The sequence below is a fragment of the Penicillium taxi genome (genome assembly GCF_028828555.1).
Source record: "Penicillium taxi strain IBT 34144 chromosome Unknown utg000002l_segment0_segment0, whole genome shotgun sequence".
NCBI classification, from domain to species: Eukaryota; Fungi; Ascomycota; class Eurotiomycetes; order Eurotiales; family Aspergillaceae; genus Penicillium; species Penicillium taxi.
In genome coordinates, this window is record NW_026643204.1 from 2,515,441 (window position 1) to 2,538,830 (window position 23,390).

Here is a 23,390-nt window from a genome sequence, read left to right on the forward strand (position 1 = left end):
AATCTCATAGTCACGTGATTTTGTCTTGGCATTCGGAGCCTGGTATGTCTTCTCGAATATTATTCATATACAAATTCTAGCATCTGATTTGAATCAATTGAGAGTCCCAGAGAATATTACCACCAAAATACCTCTAGAGCTAAACCTTCTAGGGCTTCAAACTATGAAAATATATCTGCAATACAGACACACATCAACTAAGAATCATAGGTCGTCTATTGATTTGCGAAATGTATATACATGCGTCGCTGATATCGTATCAAACTATATAAAACATCAAGAAAAAGGAAATATCATCACATCTACGTTTTTTTTACTCGCGAACAAACATACCAGCCATACCCATACCGGTACCAATGCACATGCTGATCACTCCAATGTCCTTGCCGCTGCGCTCCAACTCAGGGAGGAGGTCAGCAAGCTGGCGAGCACCAGTAGCACCGAGAGGGTGGCCGATAGCAATAGCACCACCGTTGGGGTTAACCTTGGACTCATCAATGCCGACCTTGCGCATGCTGTAGAGAGCCTGGGAGGCGAAAGCCTCGTTAAGCTCCCAGACACCGACATCATCAACAGTGATATCAACGCTTTCCAGCAGCTTGGGGATAGCATAGGCAGGGCCGACACCCATCTCATCGGGGGCACAGCCAGCGACGGCGGTGGCGACCCAGCGGGCCTTGATGGCGCCGGAGAGACCGAGTTCTTGAGCAGTGGAGCGACGCATCAGCAACGCGGCGGCGGCACCGTCGCTGACCTGCGAGCTGTTACCGGCGGTACTGGCACCGTCGGCAGCGAAAGCAGGCTTGAGAGTCGACATCTTCTCAACGGAGATGGTGTGGCGAATACCATCGTCCTGGGTGATTGTGACCTCCTCGGGGGGAGCATCAGGGTTCTCGGCGTTGTATGACTTGGTAGTAACGGGGACAATCTCGCTATCGAAACGGCCCGCCTTTTGGGCGGCAGACGCCTTGTGGTGCGATGCAACGGCAAACGCATCCTGGTCTGCACGAGTGATTCCGTAGCGCTTGGCGACGTTCTCGGAGGTAAGTCCCATAGGCATGATGCAGTCGCGAGCGTCCTGGGAGTGCGACTCCTTCAGCTCGGGCCAGAGTACTGTCGGGATGGCACGCGAGCCGTAGTTGCGGGTCATGGACTCCATACCACCGCCAATACCGACGTTAATTGCGCCGGCGCGGATACCGTACGCGATGGCTGTGATGGCTGCCAAGCCGGACGAGCATTGACGGTTGATAGTGTTGAAGGGGACTGAATGAGGGAATCCGGCGTGGATCTGGGCCATACGACCGGCTTTGGCACCACCAAGTTCCTGCAAAACAGAGCCGATGGTCACATCGTCGATCAAGGCAGGGTCCAGGTTAGGGTTGGCCTTCAATGTGGCGCGGAGCACGCTGGCGAGCAATTCTTCTGGGTATGCGTCTTTGAATCCACCCTTCTTAGCGCGAGTGACGGGTGTACGCAGCGAGGAGAGAATGACAATGTCGTTAGGGCCCTTCTGGAGCACCTGGCGAAGACCTCGGGGAACTGGAGAAGCCATATTTTTGGTAGTGTATATACAGTAATACGCCGGTATATTTTGCCTCGTCAAATGTATATCCCAAATATAACCTTTATAAGGGAGTTTTTAAGATATACAGCTTTCACAAGACTAGGAAATAGAATTGAGGAGAATTGAAGTGAAGAAGTGAAAACGAGCAACCCGAGGCAAAAAAAGTTGAGGGAAGTGCCGGGTGAAATTCCGGGGTCGGAAGCAATCAGTACTGTCGCTATCAGATCCTAGAACACGGGTATGAGGATCGGCTAAGGGCTCAACCGCCGTGGGGGGAATTATATGATTTTAACTACTGAACTTCAAATAAACTGAGAACCTGCATTCTTACACCAATTTGCCTTGATTAAATGAAACAAGTAACGTATCTCAATTTGAAAAAAAAAAAAAACAAGCAAACAGTTTCGGCTTAAATCATCGGATCGGAAGGCAATTAAATACTGCCGGAATGTGGGGAAATACTATAAGGCGGTGGGAGTAGGCAGAATGAGGTTCATGAAACTAGCGATCAATATCAGAACACTGAGATACTTCTCGAGGACCAACTTTTTTGTAAAAAAAAAAAGAATGAGCTCTTATACCTGACCGAGAAGGAGGGTCCATACTTCTAGAATTAGAACTAGAGATAGGGGTAACCCAAGAAGGATAATTCTTATGAACTTAATGTGAATAATCCCTTGATCTCGCTAAGAAAGAACCAATCATCATTTGAAAATGGTATAATAGAGAGAGAGAGAGAGAGAGAGTCTTAACTAGTTACTGAATGAACTTATTAGGTAATCCATGCGTCTGACAAATGACTTACCACTGCCGCCATCTTTGAGGTATCTCTCTGGGAATCCAAGGTCTTTCAATTTCCACAATGGATACATACGATCTCTCGGTCTTGTAAAGGCCTTTCTTCTCTGGAACATAGCGGGTAGTAAAATGACTCCAAATGTCTTGATTTGGGGGTTTTTGTTGTTTTAGGCGAAGAGGAGATGATAGATGAGGAATCTAAAAGACTAGCCACTATAGAAGGGGTTTTCGTTCTGGATGTTAGCTCAGTGAGTCATTAGAGAAATAGATTCATCTTTATCTTCATTTTCATCTCCATAATGGAGAGTGAAAAAAGTGGTATCTTTTCGATACGATCACTAGGATCAGCATCCTCATCACTACCATCATTTAGACCAAATAATCTTGTCGTGGGGCACAGTTAGGTCACGGTAAGAGACTCACTTAAGTCACTTCTATAGGTAAATGATAATTTTCTATTTTAGTATCTATCGGAATGGTACAGATAATATGTACCGAGATGGTCTTGATTCTTTGATATTGCCCATGGAGAATCATAACAGAAGTCTACTTGCTGTGGAGACCGGAGCGGTCATGTGACTCTCGATAGACCCACTTCATCCCCACTCAGATCCGTCCCTTTTACAGCACGATAGCTACGACTCAGTTTGATACAGAGAAACACCCGCTTCCTGCGATTATGATACTTCTTCAAAGTTAAGTATATTGAAAAACGGCATAATAGTGGAGTCAAGGGCGGCATAAAAGGCGGTAAGTTGTGGCCAATTACCTCCATTGATTACTAATAACCAGTACCCGAGATCGGATTATATGCCATCGATCTACTCCGTAGACACATTCCATAAACTATGAACAGGTAAAAGGGTCTGAGCACTGACTTGACGGTGATGTTTAATACATATATGCAAATGAATTGAATTATCAGTCTGATCAGTGATCTTACTGTACAAATAAGATCTGATGTCCACGGAGTCAAGGTGGTCAAACAACGGTGTCATCTTCACAGTCCGTGCTGCCCGTGCAGTGGATGATTGGATGAGAAGAGGCTGCATCTGACTAAACGTTCCAAAATTGACACCGACAAGTTACTCAAGCAATGCAGGGTATAGTATAATATTGATATTTAAGAAGCAAAAATACCGAAAGGCTTGGAAGAGTGGAATAAACAGATGTATCATAAGCACTTGATCCATGGACTCCGTAACCTCAGTCAGCCCACAGAAATGAATCATCGAGACCCACAGGCTATTTTCACTTTTTTACTTGAATCCACACTCTTGGCCTTTTAAGTCTAAACAACCTCCTACTCTCTACTCTCCTTCCTTATTACTTTGGTAGGTCCTTTCTGTTCTGTATCCTTTATATCTAATCATCATTCTAATTTGATCAGATTGGGTCAGATTTCACATAATGCCTCTTGTCAACACCACCGAGATCAACGAGGACACTCGTGGTATGTATTTGCTCTTATGACTCAATTCCTCATACCTTTCTAATCTGTTCTACTGTTTAGTCCTTGGATACGACCCTCTCCTATCACCTCAGTTCCTCCAGACTGAGATCCCCGCGGTGAGTCATGCTCTTTTTTTTTTTCCCTCTTTCTCTCGGACAGTTTTTTCACCACCCCACTTCATATTCCAATCCTCATTCCTGCGAGGCTGCAATTTCAAAATCTGACTGGTACCTTCTATAGCCCGACCGTGCCATTGAGGTTGTTCGTAATGGCCGTAATGAGGCCGTCGAAATCATCGATCAGCGCGATGACCGCTTGCTGGTTGTTGTCGGACCCTGCTCCATTCACGACCCAGACACCGCACTCGAGTACGCCCGTCGGTTGAAGGAGCTCTCTGGCAAGCTGTCTAAAGATCTTTTGATCATCATGCGCGCCTACCTCGAGAAGCCCCGTACAACCGTCGGCTGGAAGGGTCTGATCAACGACCCGGATATCGACGAGTCCTTCAATATTAACAAGGGTCTGCGCGTCTCCCGTAAGCTTTACGTCGACCTGACTTCTACCGGCCTCCCCATTGCCAGTGAGATGCTGGACACCATCTCCCCCCAGTACTTGGCCGATCTCATTTCCCTTGGTGCCATCGGTGCCCGCACCACCGAGTCCCAGCTGCACCGTGAGCTGGCCTCCGGTCTCTCCTTCCCCATCGGTTTCAAGAACGGCACCGACGGTAACCTGACCGTTGCCATTGACGCCATCGGCGCCGCCTACCACCCCCACCGCTTCCTCGGTGTCACCAAGCAGGGTCTGGCCTCTATCACCAAGACTGCCGGTAACGAGCACGGCTTCGTCATTCTGCGTGGCGGAAACAAGGGCACTAACTACGACCGCGACAACATCCGCACTGCGCGCCAGGCTCTGGCTTCCAAGAAGCAGCGTGAGGTCCTCATGGTTGACTGCTCTCACGGAAACTCCAACAAGAACCACCTGAACCAGCCCATCGTTGCCAAGGCCGTCTCTGACCAGCTGCGTGAGGGTGAGTCTGGTATCATCGGTGTTATGATCGAGTCCAACATCTACGAAGGTAACCAGAAGGTCCCTCCCGAAGGACCCTCTCACCTTCTCAAGGGTGTCAGTATCACTGATGCCTGCATCAACTGGGAGATGACTGTTGAGGTGCTGACAGATTTGGCCGAGGGTGTTCGCGCCCGTCGTGCACTTAAATCCAAGTCGAATGGCGTTAATGGATCGCAATAAATTGTCCCTTTGAGTGATGTATCATGATGAGCCCCTGTCAGAATAAGAAGATAAAAAATTACATGATAGATACCTCGACCTCCTAGCGTTTTTCTTATCTAAAATTCAAACCCTTTGATGATGATCATGTTGTAATTTTCTTCAGGATTGATTTTAAATTGGCGACGTTAGTATAATCAGCTTATGTGTGCTATAAAAATTGGAGAGGAAATTTGAGGGAAGCCCTACATTTCAAGTCGATAATTTATGGCTTCATATTCATAGCTTCCCCAGACCCACTTCTTAAGTCGACAAGCTTCCCCGTGTTCTTTAGATAAGAAATAAGCATATTCATAAGATTGACAGGGTCTTAATATTTTACTCCACTGGTGCAGGGGCCGGCATTCGTGCTGGGAAGCTGAGATTTTTAGCAAGGGGAAAGCGCTCTGCCGGACAGCCCAATTCGGAAAGGGACCACACTGCCCACACTGAGTCGGTGTATTGTTCTTCCACTGGGGCTTTAAGGCTTTTTATTAATTTTAAATTCATTTTATTTGAATGGTCAACTTCCTGCCTGGTGGAGAATACATCCTGCTGAGGCTGATTTTTAAACGGAGTTTGGGTATATGAGTCTGGATGGATTGGAGAAAGGTTCAGATATCTATGTACTGTACACAATATACACTCCGCCTATCGAACTGACTACACATCAGGTAGTAACATGAAGCAGAGATATGGGGAAAATCAGAAACTAAAAGTCGATGCAACGCCAAAAAACCCCTATCACGATGTGGAAGCAAGTTGCGAGGGCCTATCACAAACAAGCCATGCAAGAAAACAACAATACTTCGCATGGATGAAGAAAAGGGAGATGAAGACTGGAACCTAGCCGATTGAGATGGCAGATGCCCACAGGAATGCTGAAGGGTTCATCTAGAAGTCCCCAAATTACTTTTGTCTTTCGTTCAATAATCAGACAAATCCACCTCTTCTACCGTCCAGTCAACCAACTGGTCCAGCTCTTAGTCTTTTCCGTCACGGCGTGCTCTGCATTCTCGGCAATAACGTCCAACTGACCAGGCACGGGGCTGACAGTTTTCGCAGCAGCAGCCTCGAAGGCGTTCTGTGCATTAACAGCGTCCATCACAGGCGTCTCAGTAGCAACTGCTGATGTCGCGGCGGCACTCGTATCCTCGGCCTTCATACCTGAGAATAGGTATTGCTTCACCTTAGCCCATGGCCGCTTCGCTTTCTCCTCGGCCTTCTTTCGCTGATAAATCTCCTCAATATCCTCCTTCTTGACAAGTTCCAATTGCTCTTCGGTGGCGTATCCATTAGCCTGTGCGATGCGGGCTTGTTTAAGGGTCTCGAGCTCCCTCTCGATCCACAGGGTGCGTTGGCGGCGGTTGTAGAGAGTCAACGAGACCATGGAGTAAACGGTCAGGACACCACAGACGCCTATAAGGGCGATCCATTAGCACTGGTCAATGGGTATTGGAATGATCTCATAAGATCATGAAACCCATGTAGCCACTCTAGCACGGTAAATTGCCTTATCGGGGGTAATGGAACCATATTTGATATGGTCAGATGGAAGATAAATTTACGTACCCGAAGCAACAATTAGCGAATAAACCGTTCCCTTATGCGCTTTATTGGCGAACCGCCGTCCAGCCTCAATCCACCGATCAACACCACTCGACTGTGCCATCCGGCTAGCCCGTGCCTGCGCCCGCAGACGTTCAACCTTCTGCTTCGGTGTCTCCGGCTTGCCATCAGGCCCAGTCTGTGGTGTTCGTGTCTTGTTCTTTTTTTTGTTTTCTTCGGTTTTCAAGAACTCAGGGAGCTCGTAGGGTGCTCCGCTGGTTTTGGACGTGGCGTGTGGCCTTGTGGCCGTGAACCGCGTTGCATCTGCGGCGGATCGGGACATGGTCGCGAAGGGGATTCGCAGTTTTGATTTAAGACAGAGCAAGAAAACAATTCAGCCGACTAGATGTCCGCTTGTATATTGAGATCTGGGTCTCGGATTCGTGGGTGCGGTGGGAAGATACCGGGGTTTGTAGGTTGGAAGGGTAAATTTTTCAACGGCCGGGATGGTTCGCCAAGACTAACAGCTTCGTTCAGTCTAGCAATATATTCCACAACACCACCATATTTTAAACGTCTTGCTTTTTTTTTTTTTTTTTTTTTTTCTCTCTTTAATCTGGATCTTTCTACCAGCATAACTAGCCGTCCTAATTTATCTTATCTGCACTGTCGCCCCATCACTTCCAACTCCTCTTTCTCAACACTCGTCGCATCATGGCCGACGACAACACCCCAGACCTGAACTCTGTTCTTAAATCCTTAGCCAGTTTCACTGCGCCGAAAAATCCCTCCCTTAGCGGCAATACTCCATCCTCTCTTCGTCGGGCGGTTTCTAACCCACGACCCCAACCACGACCATCGGATTTGATATCAAAGCCACCGGGTGGGCCCACCATCGACCCCACAACCATCACCACCTGGCCTGCAGCATTGCGCTATGTAATGCGCACTATTGGTTCAAATGAGGAGATCCAGCTTCGACTCAAGGGGATCAGCAGAAGTCACGCCGCTCAAGAAAAGCAATGGTGGGAAAAGCGCACTGCTCTGCTTAAAACTCAACAAGCTCGTGCCGAGAGGAAACAAGAGCTAGATCAAGTTCTGTTAGCATTCATTTCTCCCCATCTCGCTTCCTTGCCGTATTTGCAGGGATTCTAACTTTACATGCCTAGGCGTTCTATCGGGGCGCAAGTTGATTCAAAGGCAACCTCGGTATGCTCTCCTCTTGTGATTGAAACATTTTCGAGTCTTCGCATTGACGAATCACAGACAACAAAAGAGGATGAGGCTGAGATCAAAAGATTTGATCTTCAAGTTCACAGTGCGTGCGTTGATTTGGAAAAGGCATTTGAGGCTGAAATGCGCGGATTCAATATTCCCTTTTTCGTTCTCAAGTCGAATCTGATTCAGGATGAACCTTCCACTGAGATTAAGAGTGTTGAAGGAGTTCCCTCAAAGCTGTCCAAGTCAGAACTGGTAAACCTCAAGCGCCGCATGTTGGTCCTTCTTAATGATCTTTGCAAGGACGAATGAGTAGTTTCACCACACTTTGAGTGCTTCACTCCTGGTGACTTTCTCTACCGTGTTTTTCCAACCAGACAGGCTTCTATTAATTTCTGACAGTTGGTCTGTGGACTTGACGGCCATTTTATGTGCATTGATATTGGCCTGTGGCAGCCATGTCTGTCTGATTTTGCAGCGGACAACAAGAGTGAAATGGATCTCTACGGAGATCATTTACCATCTACTAAATTGGGCAAACTTATTGATCAGAAGAGAAATGCATCCTTGGATCAGCCATTCCACAAGGTATCCTCTGGGTTGGTTCAAATATCAATAGTACCAGAAACATATCTTAGGCCTTGGAATCAATCCAATTACCCTCTTCAACTCCTCTAGGTTAGGTATTCTTCCATTAAAAAACACCGTCTTTCAAAGAAAAGGCAATTGTATCAATCATTAGTTAAGTTAGCATGACAGTATGTAATCTGATAATTGCAGAAGGAAACTATGGGAATGGATCTTATTTTCTTTGTCTCTCATGCCCTTCTAGAGAGTTCTTCATTTTCATTTACCATTATTAACTATTCTAAGAAAGGAATCCATACTGACGAAAATAAGGAAAAAAGCACATGAGTAGTCATATGAACTAGTTCTATCATAAATACTGCACTTACCGAGGTAAGATTATATGCTCAGCTATTCTCATAAATACCCTTATGGCTGTGTGATGAGTCTCATAAATGACCATGTCATCCTATGCCTGGAGAGACTTGCCTAGAAAGGTTCATATTCTCGATGCTGCTACAGGTAGCAACGTCACTTATATACTCACCTATACCCAAGCAAACGTGCGCTCCAACTTCTACCAAATGTCAGTTACTTTAATCACATACTCCCAGTAATTAGCGGCGAGCAGTTGAAGCGGTTTGATATTAGAGGCGACTGCCGTGGCTGGCGTCGTGGATTGGAAACCGTCCGACGACGAGAAAATGGAGCATTGCTGCTTTGAGAGGAGTTTGTCGGCGCAGTGAAAATGGGAGCGGGTTATCCTGGTATAGTTTATGTTATCATAGATGCCATATTGGGAGGCCATGTAGCAAAGACGAATGGCCATCGTAGCTTCAGGAGTCTAAAGTCCAGATGTAGTAGCATATCTGCATCGTCAATGGAGTTTCCAAAGGGTGCATATTCGCGGCTTTTTATGTCCTTGCTGCTGCTGTGATAGATTGCTGAAATGTAGATTTTTGCTTGATCCTGCAATCTGCTGTTAATAAGCAGACGCCATAGCCTTGTTCTTTCTCTCGAGTATCAGAGGTGATATTATTCACCCCCGGTCGAATTTGTATAGAAACAGGAGCTGAAGAAAACCCTAAGTGATCCTCCAAGATCTTTTTCTCGGCGAGTCAGGTATACGGTATTCCTCTCTCTTCAAGCCCAGAATTTTTGCGGTTGGGGTCCTCAATTTTGCAAGTGGAGCCAGCAAGATGTGGGCAAGCTTGCAGAGAGGTTCTGCTTTGCACAACCCTCCTTTCCTGTTTTCCTCAAATGGTAGTTACTAGTGGCTCATCATGGGTGGGTCTCACAGGACGCGAAGATGCGTTTTCTGCGATGCGGAGGGAAGAATTTGCATTTCCACGTAGAGTTCAAATTCTTCGGCTTTTGTTCTTGCAGGGGAAAGCTACCAGAACTTCATCCAGTTCATTATTCTTCTCAAAAATCAAGGGCTGCAAGAGCATCAATATCGTCATAGGGCTTATTATCCCTAAAAATATTCTGTTCAACACATTTCCAGGTTAGGCTTTTGATCCCACAAGCTTGCTGAGGCGCAGCATTCGGTGCGTTTTTCCCACCATTGTTTTATCGAGAATATTTGAGTGAAGATGCATCAAACGTAGTGGAAAACCATCTCATATAGTAGTAAAGCCAGGGAATCATGTGCTGTAAGCCTGCTTGTCAAGTGGCAGAGCAAGACAGCTCAACGTCTATTGACGACTCCATCGAAATATGTGTAGAGTGGATGGAGGAGGGTGATTATGTAGAAGAAAAGAAGAATATATATATACCTGTGGGATGCCGCCTTATATAGGAGCATCTAGGCGGTAACCTGGAGAGGCACCGGAGAATAGGAGAAGTGAAAGTGAGTGTGAAAATGAGAGTAAAAGAGAAAGTGAGAGTAGAGTGAAACCTTGGAATGGAAGATGTTCAAGATTGTTAGATTGTCTCCGAGTGGATCTCGACGTTAATGTAAGCTTTCGGTCTTGTATCGAGGATTAGGGCTTCAGATGGAATATTTTACGGAAGGGAGAGATAGAAACGACAAGACTAAATGTAGCTTTTTTTCAAGTGGGTCTAGTGATATATTCAGCGTTGCTTGCCCTGACCTCTCACTAAATGGAACCACAACGTCTTTCAAGACATGGCAAGAGTATAAAAAAAATAGACAAAAATAGACAAAAATAGCCAAAAAATGGACTCGCGGGGAATCGAACCCCGGACCACTCCCATGCTAAGGGAGTATTATACCACTAAACCACAAGCCCATTTGATGTGGAGAAAGAAGGAAAACTCTGCTATAATCACCCGCTTTAGTCCGAGGTCTGGACCATCTATACCTTGAAGTAATTAATATTGAGCTTATGAGTTAAGCGCATTAACTTGCCTGTTTCTGTTCCTTTTCTTTATTTTATACAGAGCCTTGGAGTTTTGATTTATGAGAACCTTGAAAAAGATTTTGAGACCAGGATACCTTACCTACGTGGGTCCTTACCTACGTGGGTAGGTAAAGCTATGATATAAATAGGAAATGTATGGATATTTTAGATGCGTTATAGGACCTAGGTACTTCACTGAACTACAATAAACCTTAAAAAGCGCTATTTCAACATCACAGGAACTAGATCTAGTTGGGTGTCGCAGGATGCCGACGCTCGATATGGAACTTTGGATATTTTTAACTTGCCCCATTGAGGAAATATACATTTTACGTCCTATTCCTAATTATGCTGGCCACAGTGTTCCATTATTGTCAATCAAAATTTCTATTATATTTATCACTGATTTTTATTTAACCTGACACAATCTCAGAACTTTTCAAGGTTGGAACTTGCACCATGGAGTACTATGGACCACCACACGCAAGACTATCGGGATCTCCACTCAAACAACTGAAAATCCTCTGGAGAAAACATTTCCCAAAGGTCCTACCACCTTTCCTGTCAGTTACAGACGAGCTCCTAGATAGGATATCCAAGCATCTCAACCCGCTAGACAAAGCAAGTCTCGCACTCACCTGTGCGAATTTCTATATCTCATTTGAGCTTACTCAAGTTCGAGGTGTCGATTCGATACTCCGCACCCCAGAGCTCCAATACCCCCCAGTATGTCTTCGAAGAGAGCATCCGTTTATTCACAACGAACTAGAGTTGCATCCTCGAACAAAGCTCGTTCGGAGTCTTGAAAACGCTCGTTGGAGATATTGCCCCGACTGCTCCAAGTTACACCCCCGATCTGGGTGGAATGAGCCTATTTTCAAACCACTCTTGAAGAAATTGTGGCCTGGCAAATATCCTTTTCCCATTGAGCGATTGAATTACAGATTCAAATCGACGGATCACTTAGGATTCAGACAACCGAAACCACTATCGTTTGCCCAAACACGGTGTATGCCTTCCGCCGGCGTTGTGGATGTATGTCCCTGTTTAGCAATCACATTTCGACAAAGACTTCTCCTATCCAATATGATAATAAACCAGAGGTGGAAAATACCTCGAGGAAAGGAACATATCTTCGAGACTGAACGCTATCCTGATCGGTTCACGAAGTGGCCCAAAATGTCAATTACTCACTACTGCGAGGAAATAGTGAAAATGCACACGGAAGCGTCTATCGAGACAAGTTTTATCATAATGCAAGGCTGCCTGATTGTTGAAAACCATTATAGATTTAATTTCTATCGGAAACTTTTGATTGCTCGGCCTGATCTAAAACCACCAGAGCAAGGTGCTTCAAATGCCCAGATCGTTTCGTGGGTACGAAGATTTAAAAGTTTCTTGGATAGCAATGGGCATCCTGCTCTTGGTGATAAGTTCACTGTGGATATTCAGGCGGCGAAAGGGTTGAGTTGTCCAAATAAACCATTGCAAAAGTTCGAGGCGAAGATTTACATAAATCTGGGCCAAGGGGATGAGCCTGATGAGCACTGGCTAAGACATCGCCGGACTGTTTGATTTCTGTCGCTGCCTTTTTTTTCCTTGTATAGGCTGCTTTGGAGTTCAAAAAGGCAGTAAAACACTAGCATGACGCATATGTCTTAAATAATCGTCGAGTATCTGGGCTAATGAGAAGGTCTATCTCTTTAAGAACTGTGGGTTTATTCCTACATTGGAAGAATGCGCTCGAATCTCATAGCTTGAAAATATAAATTTGCTTTAGTTTCAATTGTGCGTTAGTCGTGATATGGATCCACAATAAGCAGCAATATGTCTATTCAGGGCTATCACGCTTTCTTTGAGTTGTAAACGAAAATGAAGAAATAGAAGATTAAGACTGGAAAATCAAGAAAGGGAGAGTACTTGGGCAACGTAGACCAACATAAATTATCAATGGAATTCTATCGACGACACTCAATCCTAGCAAATTTGCTACATACCGTGGTGCTCATCCATTTCTGTTTTGGAACCTTCTTTTTCACTTCACTTCTGACCTTTCAAACATTGAATGTTGAAATTCTCCAGGTGCTTTGGGCATATATAAATCTCTCATCATTCCAAGGGACCTTTCCTTTTTCTATTTACACATCTCGCACCTTCCTCAAGCCTTACCAGCTCTAGTACAACTGCCCAGGTGGTCCACGGGTATTCACAGAGCCTTGCAGAATATGACGGGGCAAAATGGCGCCGACTTGAGGAAACGTGAGTACTATGATAAATTTGATTTGTATCCAGATTATTCAGAGCTGATAGATACTCATTACTTGAAGATCACAGGCAACCGTCACAAAATGGAGCAAAGGAGCTTCAAATCCCCTCATTACAAGAAAGCCTGCACAATAGAAGCTTGATTCTGCATTTATTAATACTACTACCCAACACAAGGGGAGGTGCATTTCCAGAAGACGAGAGATGGGCGGCTGGTTAATGATACGATCAACTGGTTTCTGAAAGCTTTGACCATCGGTATCTTGGATGATTTCAGCTATTCTGGACAATCAACTTGAGATGAAGATCAGTTCTGAAAGTTCACTGTATCTACAATGTCAAACAAGACCTTTGACTACTAATATTGATGATGTTACCTGCAGATGGACATTGCATTAGAAATCACTCCCACCTGTTCAACTGCGCAGGAATAGACTGACTGCCTTAGAATTTGGATACTTGAAGAGCAAAGCAGTGCCAAAGAGGATCTTGCAATGGTTGAGGCAAAATCGGCTGCTCGAACCCGATACCAAAGCCCCCAGGCCCTATGGCGTGAAGCGGCTGAAACCGTTGATTGGGTAGTAACGGACCCAATAATTCTCTCCAATATATCCAATATCTCCAAGAATCAAATCGAACGAAGGCTTTCTCACTGTCAAGGGATACGAGGCATGGGTGATGATGAAAAAAGGCAAAAAAGCATGTATCTACCACATCCGTTGAATGATTGTCCAACTCTCATCAATCAAAGCGGATCAGGTCACCGGAAACTGAAACTACCTAGGTAGAAATTAGCACACGCGGTGTGTATATGGCAGATGCGCTACTGAAATTGAATAAATGGCGGTGCCCTAGCTTCAACTCGCGGCACCATCAGGCCTTGGACGCGTAGTCTCATCCACTGACTCAGCAACCAGCCTAGAAGGTAAAGTAATCATATTCATATGCACCTTAGCTTTCCTCCCCCTCAACATCTTATAAAGTCCATTCCGCGTAAGCTTATGATCAATGATTTCAAGCAAGTCCTTAATCAAGATAGAAGGAGAGTTATCAATAGCTTCATAAAGCCTAGCCTTTTCTTACCCAGTAAGCTTGTGCAGCCTACCAGAGCTAAGCAGGTGCGCGTGGTCTTCGCGCTTTGATTCCATTTTCAGAGTGTAGGATACTGTTGAGAGAGGGACGTGTGGGAACACTTTGTGGATTTTCATTGCGCCCCAGCTATTTACGCGCTTTAGAACGCATATTTCGGCACGTTAGGTTTGGGATAGTTGTTTTTTGCGTTGGATGGGTTTTGAGCGGCTTGAAACACTTTTAGGAATATTGAGGGGGACCTGAAGGGGAAGATGAAGGGGAAGCTGCAATATTTTCCATGATCAGATTGATGGATCGAGGTTGTAGAGGGTAGCTAAAACGTGGTTACAGACGTCTTTACTAAATATCGAGAAGAAAGTTGAAAAGCGGTCAATGAAGACAACTATTTACTTATTATCATTCTCCACTTTATTAGTGTCCTTCAGTCTTCAACATGGTGGTCAACGTTTACAATCTCAAGAAATACTGAGGATGCCTGGAAATCTGGACAGTACAAGCTACAGGAACATGAGACCGGATCAGAAAGAACTAAAGGGAAATATCATAGCATCCGAAGAATGAAAATAGTCTGATGTATTTATTTTCAACCCCAAAGGTAAATGCAATGAGCTTGAGATACTAGCGATGAATGGGTAGGTTGTAATGATAAAAAGTAGAGCCACCGGTCAGAAGAATAAACTAGTACGCCAGAGGGAAGAATAAAAACACCTGGTAAATGCTCGTGGTCAAAGATAAGGGAGAATAGAGAAGTGAATACTCTCGATTCCAATCTGAAGGCCCATGCTAGAAGAGAAATCAAAAGCCCCCCAGTCAGAAGAAAAAAGATCATACGCCGATGACCGATGATAAGAATTAGATCACAGAGAAAGAGAAAATAAGATGTGACATGTAAATGGCGGTCACTGTGCCTTTTTATTCTTCGGCCACGGCGACGGCCACTGCAACGGCTGCTCCTAGGATAGCGCTTTCGTGGGCCGATTCTAGACGGATTGCGGAGCCGGAGTTGGGATGTGAGTGCGCTGAGAGTCGATCGAGATAGCCTTGGCAGGTATCGCGGAAGCCAGGGTACTTGTTAATGACAGTGCCGTCGCAAGCTATAGAAACGTTCTTGGCGGTATCGCTCTCAGTAACAATGACCTCGGGCGATTCCTTGATCAGTAAATTGGCAATGGATGATTGTTCTGGGAATTCGGCCTCGTTGAGCAGACACCACATGCTGTGGATACCGGTGGCCAGGTAGGCCGCAGCACGGCGGGAAACAACTTGGCATACGCGGCGGAGGAAACGCAGATCGTCAACAGAGGGTGTGGCGGGGAAGATATGCTGCTTCTGTAGGAAGGCAGCGGAGCTGGATAGGGAGGTTGAAGAGTCTTCTTCGATAAAAGCGACAATACTGGTGTCGAGGGAATAGGGCTCGCGCATGGAGTGGGGCAGTTGACCACCGAAGAGGCTAGCAGTCTCGACGGCTTCTACGATAATCAAGCGCACGATTTCGCCCAAATACCGTCCTGTGATCATGTACTCCAGCGGTTGGTAGTCGGGACGCATGTGGGTGCGATTCAACACGTCGTCCCAGCGAGTCATGGGCAAAACTCCACCTCCGAACATGCTCATCTCGCTGTTGATAATGACGTTCTTTGCGTAATCGAACCACCCATCTGGACGCACGCCAAACTTGCTGCGGCCGATATCGTGGACGGGGAAATGGATGGCCATGTTGGTACCCGTGCCCAAAATAAGAGACATGCGCGTCTTGGAATCGACATATGCGCGCGAGAGTAGAGCAGCGGAACTGTCGTTTACGATAGCAGCCATCTGGACGTTCAAATTACGCTTACGGCAGGACTCAATCAGGAGTTGACCCAACTCCTGACCGACAGTACCGTTTGAGCAGTGGAAGCCTTTCCCCATGTGGATCACTAGCCCGCTGCTGATCGATGTCTGATCGATAGGGAATGACCAGGATAATCCTATTGGCAGCGCAACATCCCCGCGTCCGTAGTCAGCTCCTACATCCTTGAGCATTGTGTCAATCCCTGAAGCCATCCAGTCAAAGAATTGAGTCCCCTCCAGCAATTTCACGCTGTTGTCGATGTACCGCGAAGACACCCGCACGATCTCCATTTCCTCCTCGCGCCCGTTTAACTTAATCAAAGCTACCCGGAACGTCGATCCCCCGACATCCAAAGCTAAGTATGTACCCTTCTCGGAGCCTGTGGGCAAAGTGGTTGTGTATGATGGGAGCATGCAGACGGGACTATTCTGCAGACAATGGCGAAACTGCGCGCGAATCTTCTCTGACATGTCGATCATGGTGCTTGTGGAAAGTGGCACGGAGAAAAGGGTGTCGACTTCCTCGACGAAGCTGTCGAGCGAGCGACGGTGCCAGTGAGTGCCGAGAAATGGCTTGCGCCTTCGGCGACCGAGTCCGCGAAAAAGTGATGGGAGCAGAATCATGGTTTCTAGGGCGGCCACCACATTCTGGAAGAGTTCCTGCAGGCGATGCAGGACTTTAACCAAGGGGGCCGACATGGTCGGGAGGCGTGTGAGGTAATGTGGCGGTGATGGCAAAACTGTGAAGTGAGGTAATGGTAGAGAATAGAAAGCTCAGACCGGCACGAGCTGGGGAAAGGGGAGAAAAAACTAATGGCGGGGAATCATGGAGAGATAAGACGAAAGAGGTAATGAAGGGTTATAAGGAAGAAAGGAAATTGAGGTAACTTCTATTCAGATGAGGGGAGCGTAGCAGAGTAAAAGAGAAGTGTATCAGACAAGATAATAGAGTGAAGGGACAAAGCATGGATCAACATTGGTCCATTCCTTGTCGTGTCACTAGGAGTTGTAACTTGAGGCCCTTGCGGTGTCGCAATGCGAGTAATTTGGGTATTAATGATGTACTGTTACCGTACATCAACATGGAACACTCGCTTCAGCACAACGTAGGGTGGTATTGATGATACCGGGAAATGATTTACTTTACAACGTTGATATTCACGCATTCATATATTCATATATCTTAATATATTCAGTATCTTCAAACCAAGATAATCTCCTCTCTCTCCGGTAATAACGTCCTATTACATTCCACTATCTGGTATGGTACATACTCAATGACTCCCTTGAGTGCAACGGTGGTAGCGGAACCCAACTGGCTGGGACGGTTACATGTGGAACCAGCTAATACTTAACCTTGTGGAGACCCTATTACGCTTCTTTTTACTTTATAAGGTTGTGGTCGGAACGTTTCGTTGTAGAAACTTGATGTTTCGGATATTTGATGATTGATAGTAAGTTTCTCCTGACAACGGAGCAAAATGTCCCTGCAAGGAGCTGCAAGCCAGCAATTGCTGCATGAATTCTCCATGAATTCTCCTTATATCCCTCCGGTCAACGCATTGCTGTCGTAATAGCTGACCAATCACGTCATGATCGTTAGATATTTCCTGACCTGACTATGTATCAGCAAGATTGCGAGGGATGTTCTCGTAGGCACGTCACAGCATGAACCCACGAGATATGTACGGTAGTTCAAGTCGTACGACAAAAGTGTCTCCCTTGCAATATCCTCGGACCTCTTGATGAGTATGGCATCTCCATCATGTGGAGTAGACTGAATTGATCATTCGGTGGGTACTGAACTGAGTAATCAGCAGAGTATCTTAGAAGAGAGGGTAACCTAAGGTTACCTCCTTTATCTTAAGCTAGCTGGGCAGTACTTCAGGCGGTGTAAATAATTGACCATGTGACCACGTGTACGACATGCACCCTCTAAGGCTGAGTTGATACGAACAAACACAAGCAACCTTGGAAACTGGTACCACAAAAATAAAAGGACCATCCCCTTGGTATACATCCTTCCAGAGAAAGTGAACACTTCAACTGGAATATTTCAATTGGCATAGCCTTGGCCTAGTTACGACTTATAGTTTCATCCTCTAGGACTTTTTTTGAACACTGCAAGCCTTCCACAGCATTGGAAAATGGTTTGATTCCAATTCCATTCTACCATCTGCGTCAGCAGATCTGGTCAGTTATCACGATGGATTCATCCACGATCCATCTCAAGACAGCGCTCTAGGCCCCAGTTGGAGGATTTTGACTAATATTGCGGGGCCAAGGAAGACAAATCATCTTTGGTGGCAAATTCAAAGTAGGATCCAGAGGCCAAAAGAATACTACAGTAGTTCCAAGTGGTAGCTATTAATAGAGAGAATAAGGCTAGGGTAAATTTATAGAAGGAAACACGTGGGAACTCGCTTACCGATTACTCATCTCCGCTCTTTAAAAGCGCACTTTCGAACTTGGATTTCAGTCGAATTGGTATTCCTAGGTATTTCTAGGTATTCTCAGGTAATCCTAGGTAATCGTATGTATTCTTCCGAGTCTGATAATACTCTTTCTTGTAGAACATGAAATGGCGTAGGGTCTTCAGTCACATACAACATGGGACTGAGCTGACTTGCGCCGTGTCATGTTCTACAAAACAGAGTACTATGAGACTCGGAAAGAAGACCCCCAGAGACGCGAGATCCTTTACCTACTGATTACTACGAGAGAATGGTACTTGACAAGGGTCTGAAACGACGTCATCAGATCTGGCCCCTTGCATTCATCAAGCTTGTCCTACCACGATCTCCCCAAGGCTGATTTGTTCCTACATAGTATAAATTCAAAAATGCATGGTCCGTTCACTATAAAGCTAGTCAGAACCTTAAGTCGTGTAGTACAGAGGACATCTTGTATTCTGATGCCTAAACTCTCATAACGCGATAGTATTAAAGGCCCATGTTTAAGTCCAATCCTTGTCAAGCTATCTTCTCAGGGGAAGTCTTTTCTAACTGAACAGGAAACCTGTTAAGGCCCGTTTCCTAAGTTAAGTCAATAAATCAGATTGAATCGGAAAATCGTAGAGAGTCTCCACTTGGAGCAATAGGAAAGAGGAAAGCAGGAGAAGATCAGTAGGAGCAAGCAATGAAGCTGAAACGCCAAGACTTCTCTTCATGGATTCCACGCCTCCTGAGTGGAGTCTCGTCAATCTAGTTTCCCTCCCTAGCTCGGATCTCCACTTTGGAAGACCGCGGGTGTTACGACGCTCATATGCGCCTTCATTTCATTCGCTTCATCTCTTTTCTCTCTCCAGTGTACGCTTTCTTCGGGAAGATCTCACTTCCCAGTCATTCATTATAGCGCATGATGTTCTTTACTGTCGCATTGTTAGGGTTATTTCTGCAGATTGTTACTGGCCAGCGCCACGATGCAGACCTCATGTCTTTTGTTACGGTCAGTCCAGTATTTCTGCCATTGAGGCTCAAGCTAACTTTTTTCCCCCTTATAGCTCCCCGAAGTACGAGCCTTGAAATGGGAAATCACTCACCTGGATCGTGAGCGTGAAGCTCCCGGTTATTGGTTTGTTGCGCCGTATGGAGTGATAGTCCCCGAATTGCCCTCTAAAAAATATTCGCAATTTCAGGTCGGACCTTACATCTATGATAGCGATGGGGTATGGCCGTCCTCAAGTCACCACCTATGGATAGCCCCATACTGACTCCGATAGATGCTCATCTGGGCTGGATCGGAATTTACCGATAATCGCAATGCCTACGATTTCCGTACAAACATCGATGATAACGGCGATATCTACCTGTCTTTCTTACTGGACCCACTCGTTCAGTTTCCTAAGGACTCCGCTGAGAAAAGCCGTGGAATGGTCTTGGATAAGCACTATAATGTGACCAATGAAGTGCGCCCCACTGCGGATATCCAACAGTTCAACATGCACGAGTTTAAGATTATGCCCGGAGGCCTGACGGCTTTGACTTGCATTTACCACCCTGTGTCTATCGATCTGGATGATTTTGGCCGTCCGAGTGAGCAATCCTGGGTGATTTCTGGTGGATTTGCCGAGTTCAACATCGCCACCAATGAGATCCTGCTTCAATGGAACAGTATCGAACACGTTGCGCTTTTTGAGTCGAACAAGCTCCACCCGTGGGATTCACCTGCGACGGACCCGTTGAAGGGCTGGGACTATGCTCATGTGAACGCGGTGGATCAGAACGCAGACGGTGACTACATCCTCTCGATGCGTTTCACCAACACCATCTACTTTATCTCTGGTGATGATGGACGTGTTTTGTGGAGACTGGGTGGACACACGAGTGATTTTGACATGGACTTCACTTTCTCTAAGCAACATGATGCGAAATTTGTCTTTTCCAATGGCACTCACCATCAGATTTCCTTCCTGAACAACGCATCCGACGAAGATAGTCAGGATGAAAGTTTGTCCAGTGTTCTCTATGTTGACCTGGATACTGAGTTCATGACTGCCCGAGTGGCCAAGCGCATCAATCGTCCAGATGCCGGCTTGACCAGGCTTCGTGGAAGCGCTGAAACCCTCCCTAACGGCAACTCATTTATAAGCTGGAGCGAACATGGCTACCAGAGTGAACACGCCCCAAACGGTGATCTTCTCATGACTGCCCAATTCGCCTCTGATCGCTACTCGACATACCGCGCTTATAAGTCTGAGTTCATCGGCCGCCCCCTAACCCCGCCAGTAGTTGTCGCCTCCGCCTATGGTATCAGCAGTATGGCCATCAGCACCGTCATCCACGTCAGTTGGAATGGTGCCACGGATGTCGCTGGATGGAAGTTCTACGCCAAGGCCTACGACCACGGCGACTCTGTTTTCATAGGCCATACCGATAAGACAGATTTTGAAACTATGTACATTATCGACGGCTACATGGACTGGGTGACTGCAGAGGCCATTGACCAGAACGGAACATCTATGATGAAGTCTGTTATTGTACGGACTGTTATCCCAGACAACTGGAATGCCGCTGGATTTTTGAGCGCTCAGAGCCCGAGGCCAGATGATCCAGCCGTCCTCTACAATACGAAACAGGCTTTGATCGAAAGCCATGCCAGCAGCAATACATCAATTATTGACCCTGCGACGACGAACACGACTATTGAAGATAGTCACGACATGGACGACCTGGATTTCATCGACGATAGCACCTCTTCCGAACCAGACGAACCTTCATCACTAGAAAACGCAAAAGAGATCGCCCAGGAAGTCCACAGAGCCTTCCTCGTCATCCACGCAGTAGGCGCCATGCTCATAGCCCTCCTAGGCCTCTGCGCACTAGGCGGTATCGTGGTCGTCATCATACGTTTGATCCATCGCTATAAAACGCGCTCGTACCAACACGTTTTCTCAGATGAGGAAATCCCCACTGAAGAGATCCGCATGCTTCCCCAGAGCCATGAGTAATATGATTCTGATCTTGGTTTTCGTTTCATCTTTCCGTTCAGCCCGCATTGCATCTGAATTTCAATACCTCTTGATATTCATTCCTGTCAAAACTAGAATGGATGCGAGAGTGGATCTTATGCAACAGATTTTGATCGTTCCACGCATATCATACCCCACTTGGCGTTTTTTGAGTTCTTTCTCCTCTCCCAGTCCTTCTTTCGGGCCCCGTTGGATCTAAGATGCAAATCTCGTATTACTTTTGTCACTTCCTGTCAATATTACTAACGCTCTTCTTGAGCTTATCTCTACAATTTTTCTATTTAATGATCCGATAGAATCCAATGTACCTATATAGATATCGGTCCTGCTAAACTCATTGAACGGTTTTGTCCAGCATGCATACGGAGCACAATATCTCCATTAGGCACCCCCTGTGTATCTAAACTCCAGACAAGCTTACGTGTCAAACACACCATCTCCACCCATTCGTTTTCGCCCATCCCACGAAACCAGACCAAGAACCCCTTAGTACCCACTAGGACCCAAAAAGACTCGCAATAGATTGTGGGGGTTGCGTGCGCGCTAGAGGGAGTATAAACCAAACTTATCTTCAGGCGATGAGATCTACATGGAAAGAGTATGTAGCCTTTTAAATACCGGTTTTCAGCATTCATTTTGGAGCGTGAGTATGCGATCTTTGAAAATACACGCTCTTCCCGTGCCGTACGGCTTTTGATAAAGTCTCCACTTCCAAGAAATCGTTGAGTCTGGACTAGTGCGAGGCTGATCGACGCCACACGCGCGTTCTATGCTGTTCTTGAAATTCGGCTAATTTCTAATGGATGCTGGGTTGTGTAGATGTTGTCTACAATAAGACGGATGCTGCGCTTGGAGGTAGAGATACGGACTCTTCGGAAAAGAGAGCATCTTTCAAGGTTGAATGCCGGTGCTCTGGACTTGAACTTCTCATCTCTTTGCTGAGGAAAATACGTTCTCCTTTATGCAGATCAACCCTGAGCTGAAAAGTCCTTCATGGTCCAATCAGGATTGTGACTGTGTCTTTCTATCCCATTAATATCATCCGTCTATGCCCGAGACGATGTATCCAATCCATGAGGTTTCCTCTATTAGCTAGCAAATCGGTCTCCACTTGACCCATGAAAAATCAAAAGACAAGAGTCTTTCTCTGACAGTCGATCAAGATCTTTTCCCTTTAATTTACCACAGCCACTCCGTAAGCGGCTCTCCCAATCTTGTTGCCCTAGGAGGTGGAACAATCATAACAAAGGCCCATAAAGAAACCTGGTCCGACAAATATATCAAAGTCATGCCTCATGTTGCAGGTGGGCAGAAGCTTGAGTCAACGAAAGACCCATAGACTGAAACCTCTTGAGCCCGATAGGTTGACTGAGATTGTAGCGCACATAAAGTTCAACCGGCGCTGGATTTTGACATGAAAACTAAAGGTTTTCGAATACTAGATCTATGTTCAATGTATTTGAATAACACTTGGACTAATCTTCCTTATTTTCAACCCATTTATGAGAGAAGTAAAATCTGTCAGGGTGTAGTGTTAATTAGTCTTCAATTCAAGTGTCGATATTCTATGGTACTTATCAAATGAGACGCACTAGTTATATGATAGCTCTCACCTCATGAAGAGTAAGGCTCCGCAATGGTCACATCGACTTGCGCAACAACTGAAAATAGTATGTGAGAGTGGTGAAATTTCGTTATGGTCTTGTGCGCTAAATTTCCAGCTTAACTGAATTGAGGACACAATGTACCCGACGGATATCGTAGTCGTTTGCTGCTGCATCGATTGGGTATTTTCGAAGGACGCATATAGCCTTTGGCTGGAATTGATTTGGCTCAAATTTTCTAGAGCATTATCAGCAGATGTTACCATTTTCTACCTGTCTATGTTCCGAATAAGTTCATGAAGTTGATAATATAAGATTGTCTATATATGATGACCAC

At 45.8% G+C, this 23,390-nt stretch overlaps 8 protein-coding genes across 8 annotated transcripts; 5 read left to right on the top strand and 3 right to left on the bottom strand.

Moving 5' to 3' along the window:
• Positions 1–313: 313 nt before the first annotated feature.
• On the bottom strand, positions 314–1,555 carry N7495_002848 (thiolase family protein; the record flags this gene model as incomplete). The annotated part of the gene is made up of 1 exon (XM_057205517.1): positions 314–1,555. The coding sequence occupies one exon, from the start codon at positions 1,553–1,555 to the stop codon at positions 314–316; it is 1,242 nt and encodes a 413-aa protein (XP_057066124.1).
• Positions 1,556–3,775: 2,220 nt separating this feature from the next.
• Positions 3,776–5,072, top strand: N7495_002849 (3-deoxy-7-phosphoheptulonate synthase; the record flags this gene model as incomplete). The annotated part of the gene is made up of 3 exons (XM_057205518.1): positions 3,776–3,818; positions 3,879–3,934; positions 4,059–5,072. 3 exons carry the CDS (start codon positions 3,776–3,778, stop codon positions 5,070–5,072), a joined length of 1,113 nt encoding a protein of 370 aa, XP_057066125.1.
• A 970-nt stretch (positions 5,073–6,042) lies between these two features.
• Positions 6,043–6,981, bottom strand: N7495_002850 (cytochrome c oxidase assembly protein COX14; the record flags this gene model as incomplete). The annotated part of the gene is made up of 2 exons (XM_057205519.1): positions 6,043–6,509; positions 6,663–6,981. 2 exons carry the CDS (start codon positions 6,979–6,981, stop codon positions 6,043–6,045), a joined length of 786 nt encoding a protein of 261 aa, XP_057066126.1.
• A 371-nt stretch (positions 6,982–7,352) lies between these two features.
• On the top strand, positions 7,353–8,168 carry N7495_002851 (DUF2458 domain-containing protein; the record flags this gene model as incomplete). The annotated part of the gene is made up of 3 exons (XM_057205520.1): positions 7,353–7,738; positions 7,808–7,847; positions 7,905–8,168. 3 exons carry the CDS (start codon positions 7,353–7,355, stop codon positions 8,166–8,168), a joined length of 690 nt encoding a protein of 229 aa, XP_057066127.1.
• Positions 8,169–8,884: 716 nt separating this feature from the next.
• On the top strand, positions 8,885–9,147 carry N7495_002852 (uncharacterized protein; the record flags this gene model as incomplete). The annotated part of the gene is made up of 2 exons (XM_057205521.1): positions 8,885–9,009; positions 9,045–9,147. The coding sequence occupies 2 exons, from the start codon at positions 8,885–8,887 to the stop codon at positions 9,145–9,147; spliced, it is 228 nt and encodes a 75-aa protein (XP_057066128.1).
• Positions 9,148–11,248: 2,101 nt separating this feature from the next.
• Positions 11,249–12,364, top strand: N7495_002853 (uncharacterized protein; the record flags this gene model as incomplete). The annotated part of the gene is made up of 1 exon (XM_057205522.1): positions 11,249–12,364. The coding sequence occupies one exon, from the start codon at positions 11,249–11,251 to the stop codon at positions 12,362–12,364; it is 1,116 nt and encodes a 371-aa protein (XP_057066129.1).
• Positions 12,365–15,058: 2,694 nt separating this feature from the next.
• On the bottom strand, positions 15,059–16,678 carry N7495_002854 (putative hexokinase; the record flags this gene model as incomplete). Its single annotated transcript, XM_057205523.1, has 1 exon — positions 15,059–16,678. The coding sequence occupies one exon, from the start codon at positions 16,676–16,678 to the stop codon at positions 15,059–15,061; it is 1,620 nt and encodes a 539-aa protein (XP_057066130.1).
• A 2,658-nt stretch (positions 16,679–19,336) lies between these two features.
• On the top strand, positions 19,337–21,428 carry N7495_002855 (uncharacterized protein; the record flags this gene model as incomplete). Its single annotated transcript, XM_057205524.1, has 3 exons — positions 19,337–19,426; positions 19,482–19,646; positions 19,701–21,428. The coding sequence occupies 3 exons, from the start codon at positions 19,337–19,339 to the stop codon at positions 21,426–21,428; spliced, it is 1,983 nt and encodes a 660-aa protein (XP_057066131.1).
• Positions 21,429–23,390: the final 1,962 nt, after the last annotated feature.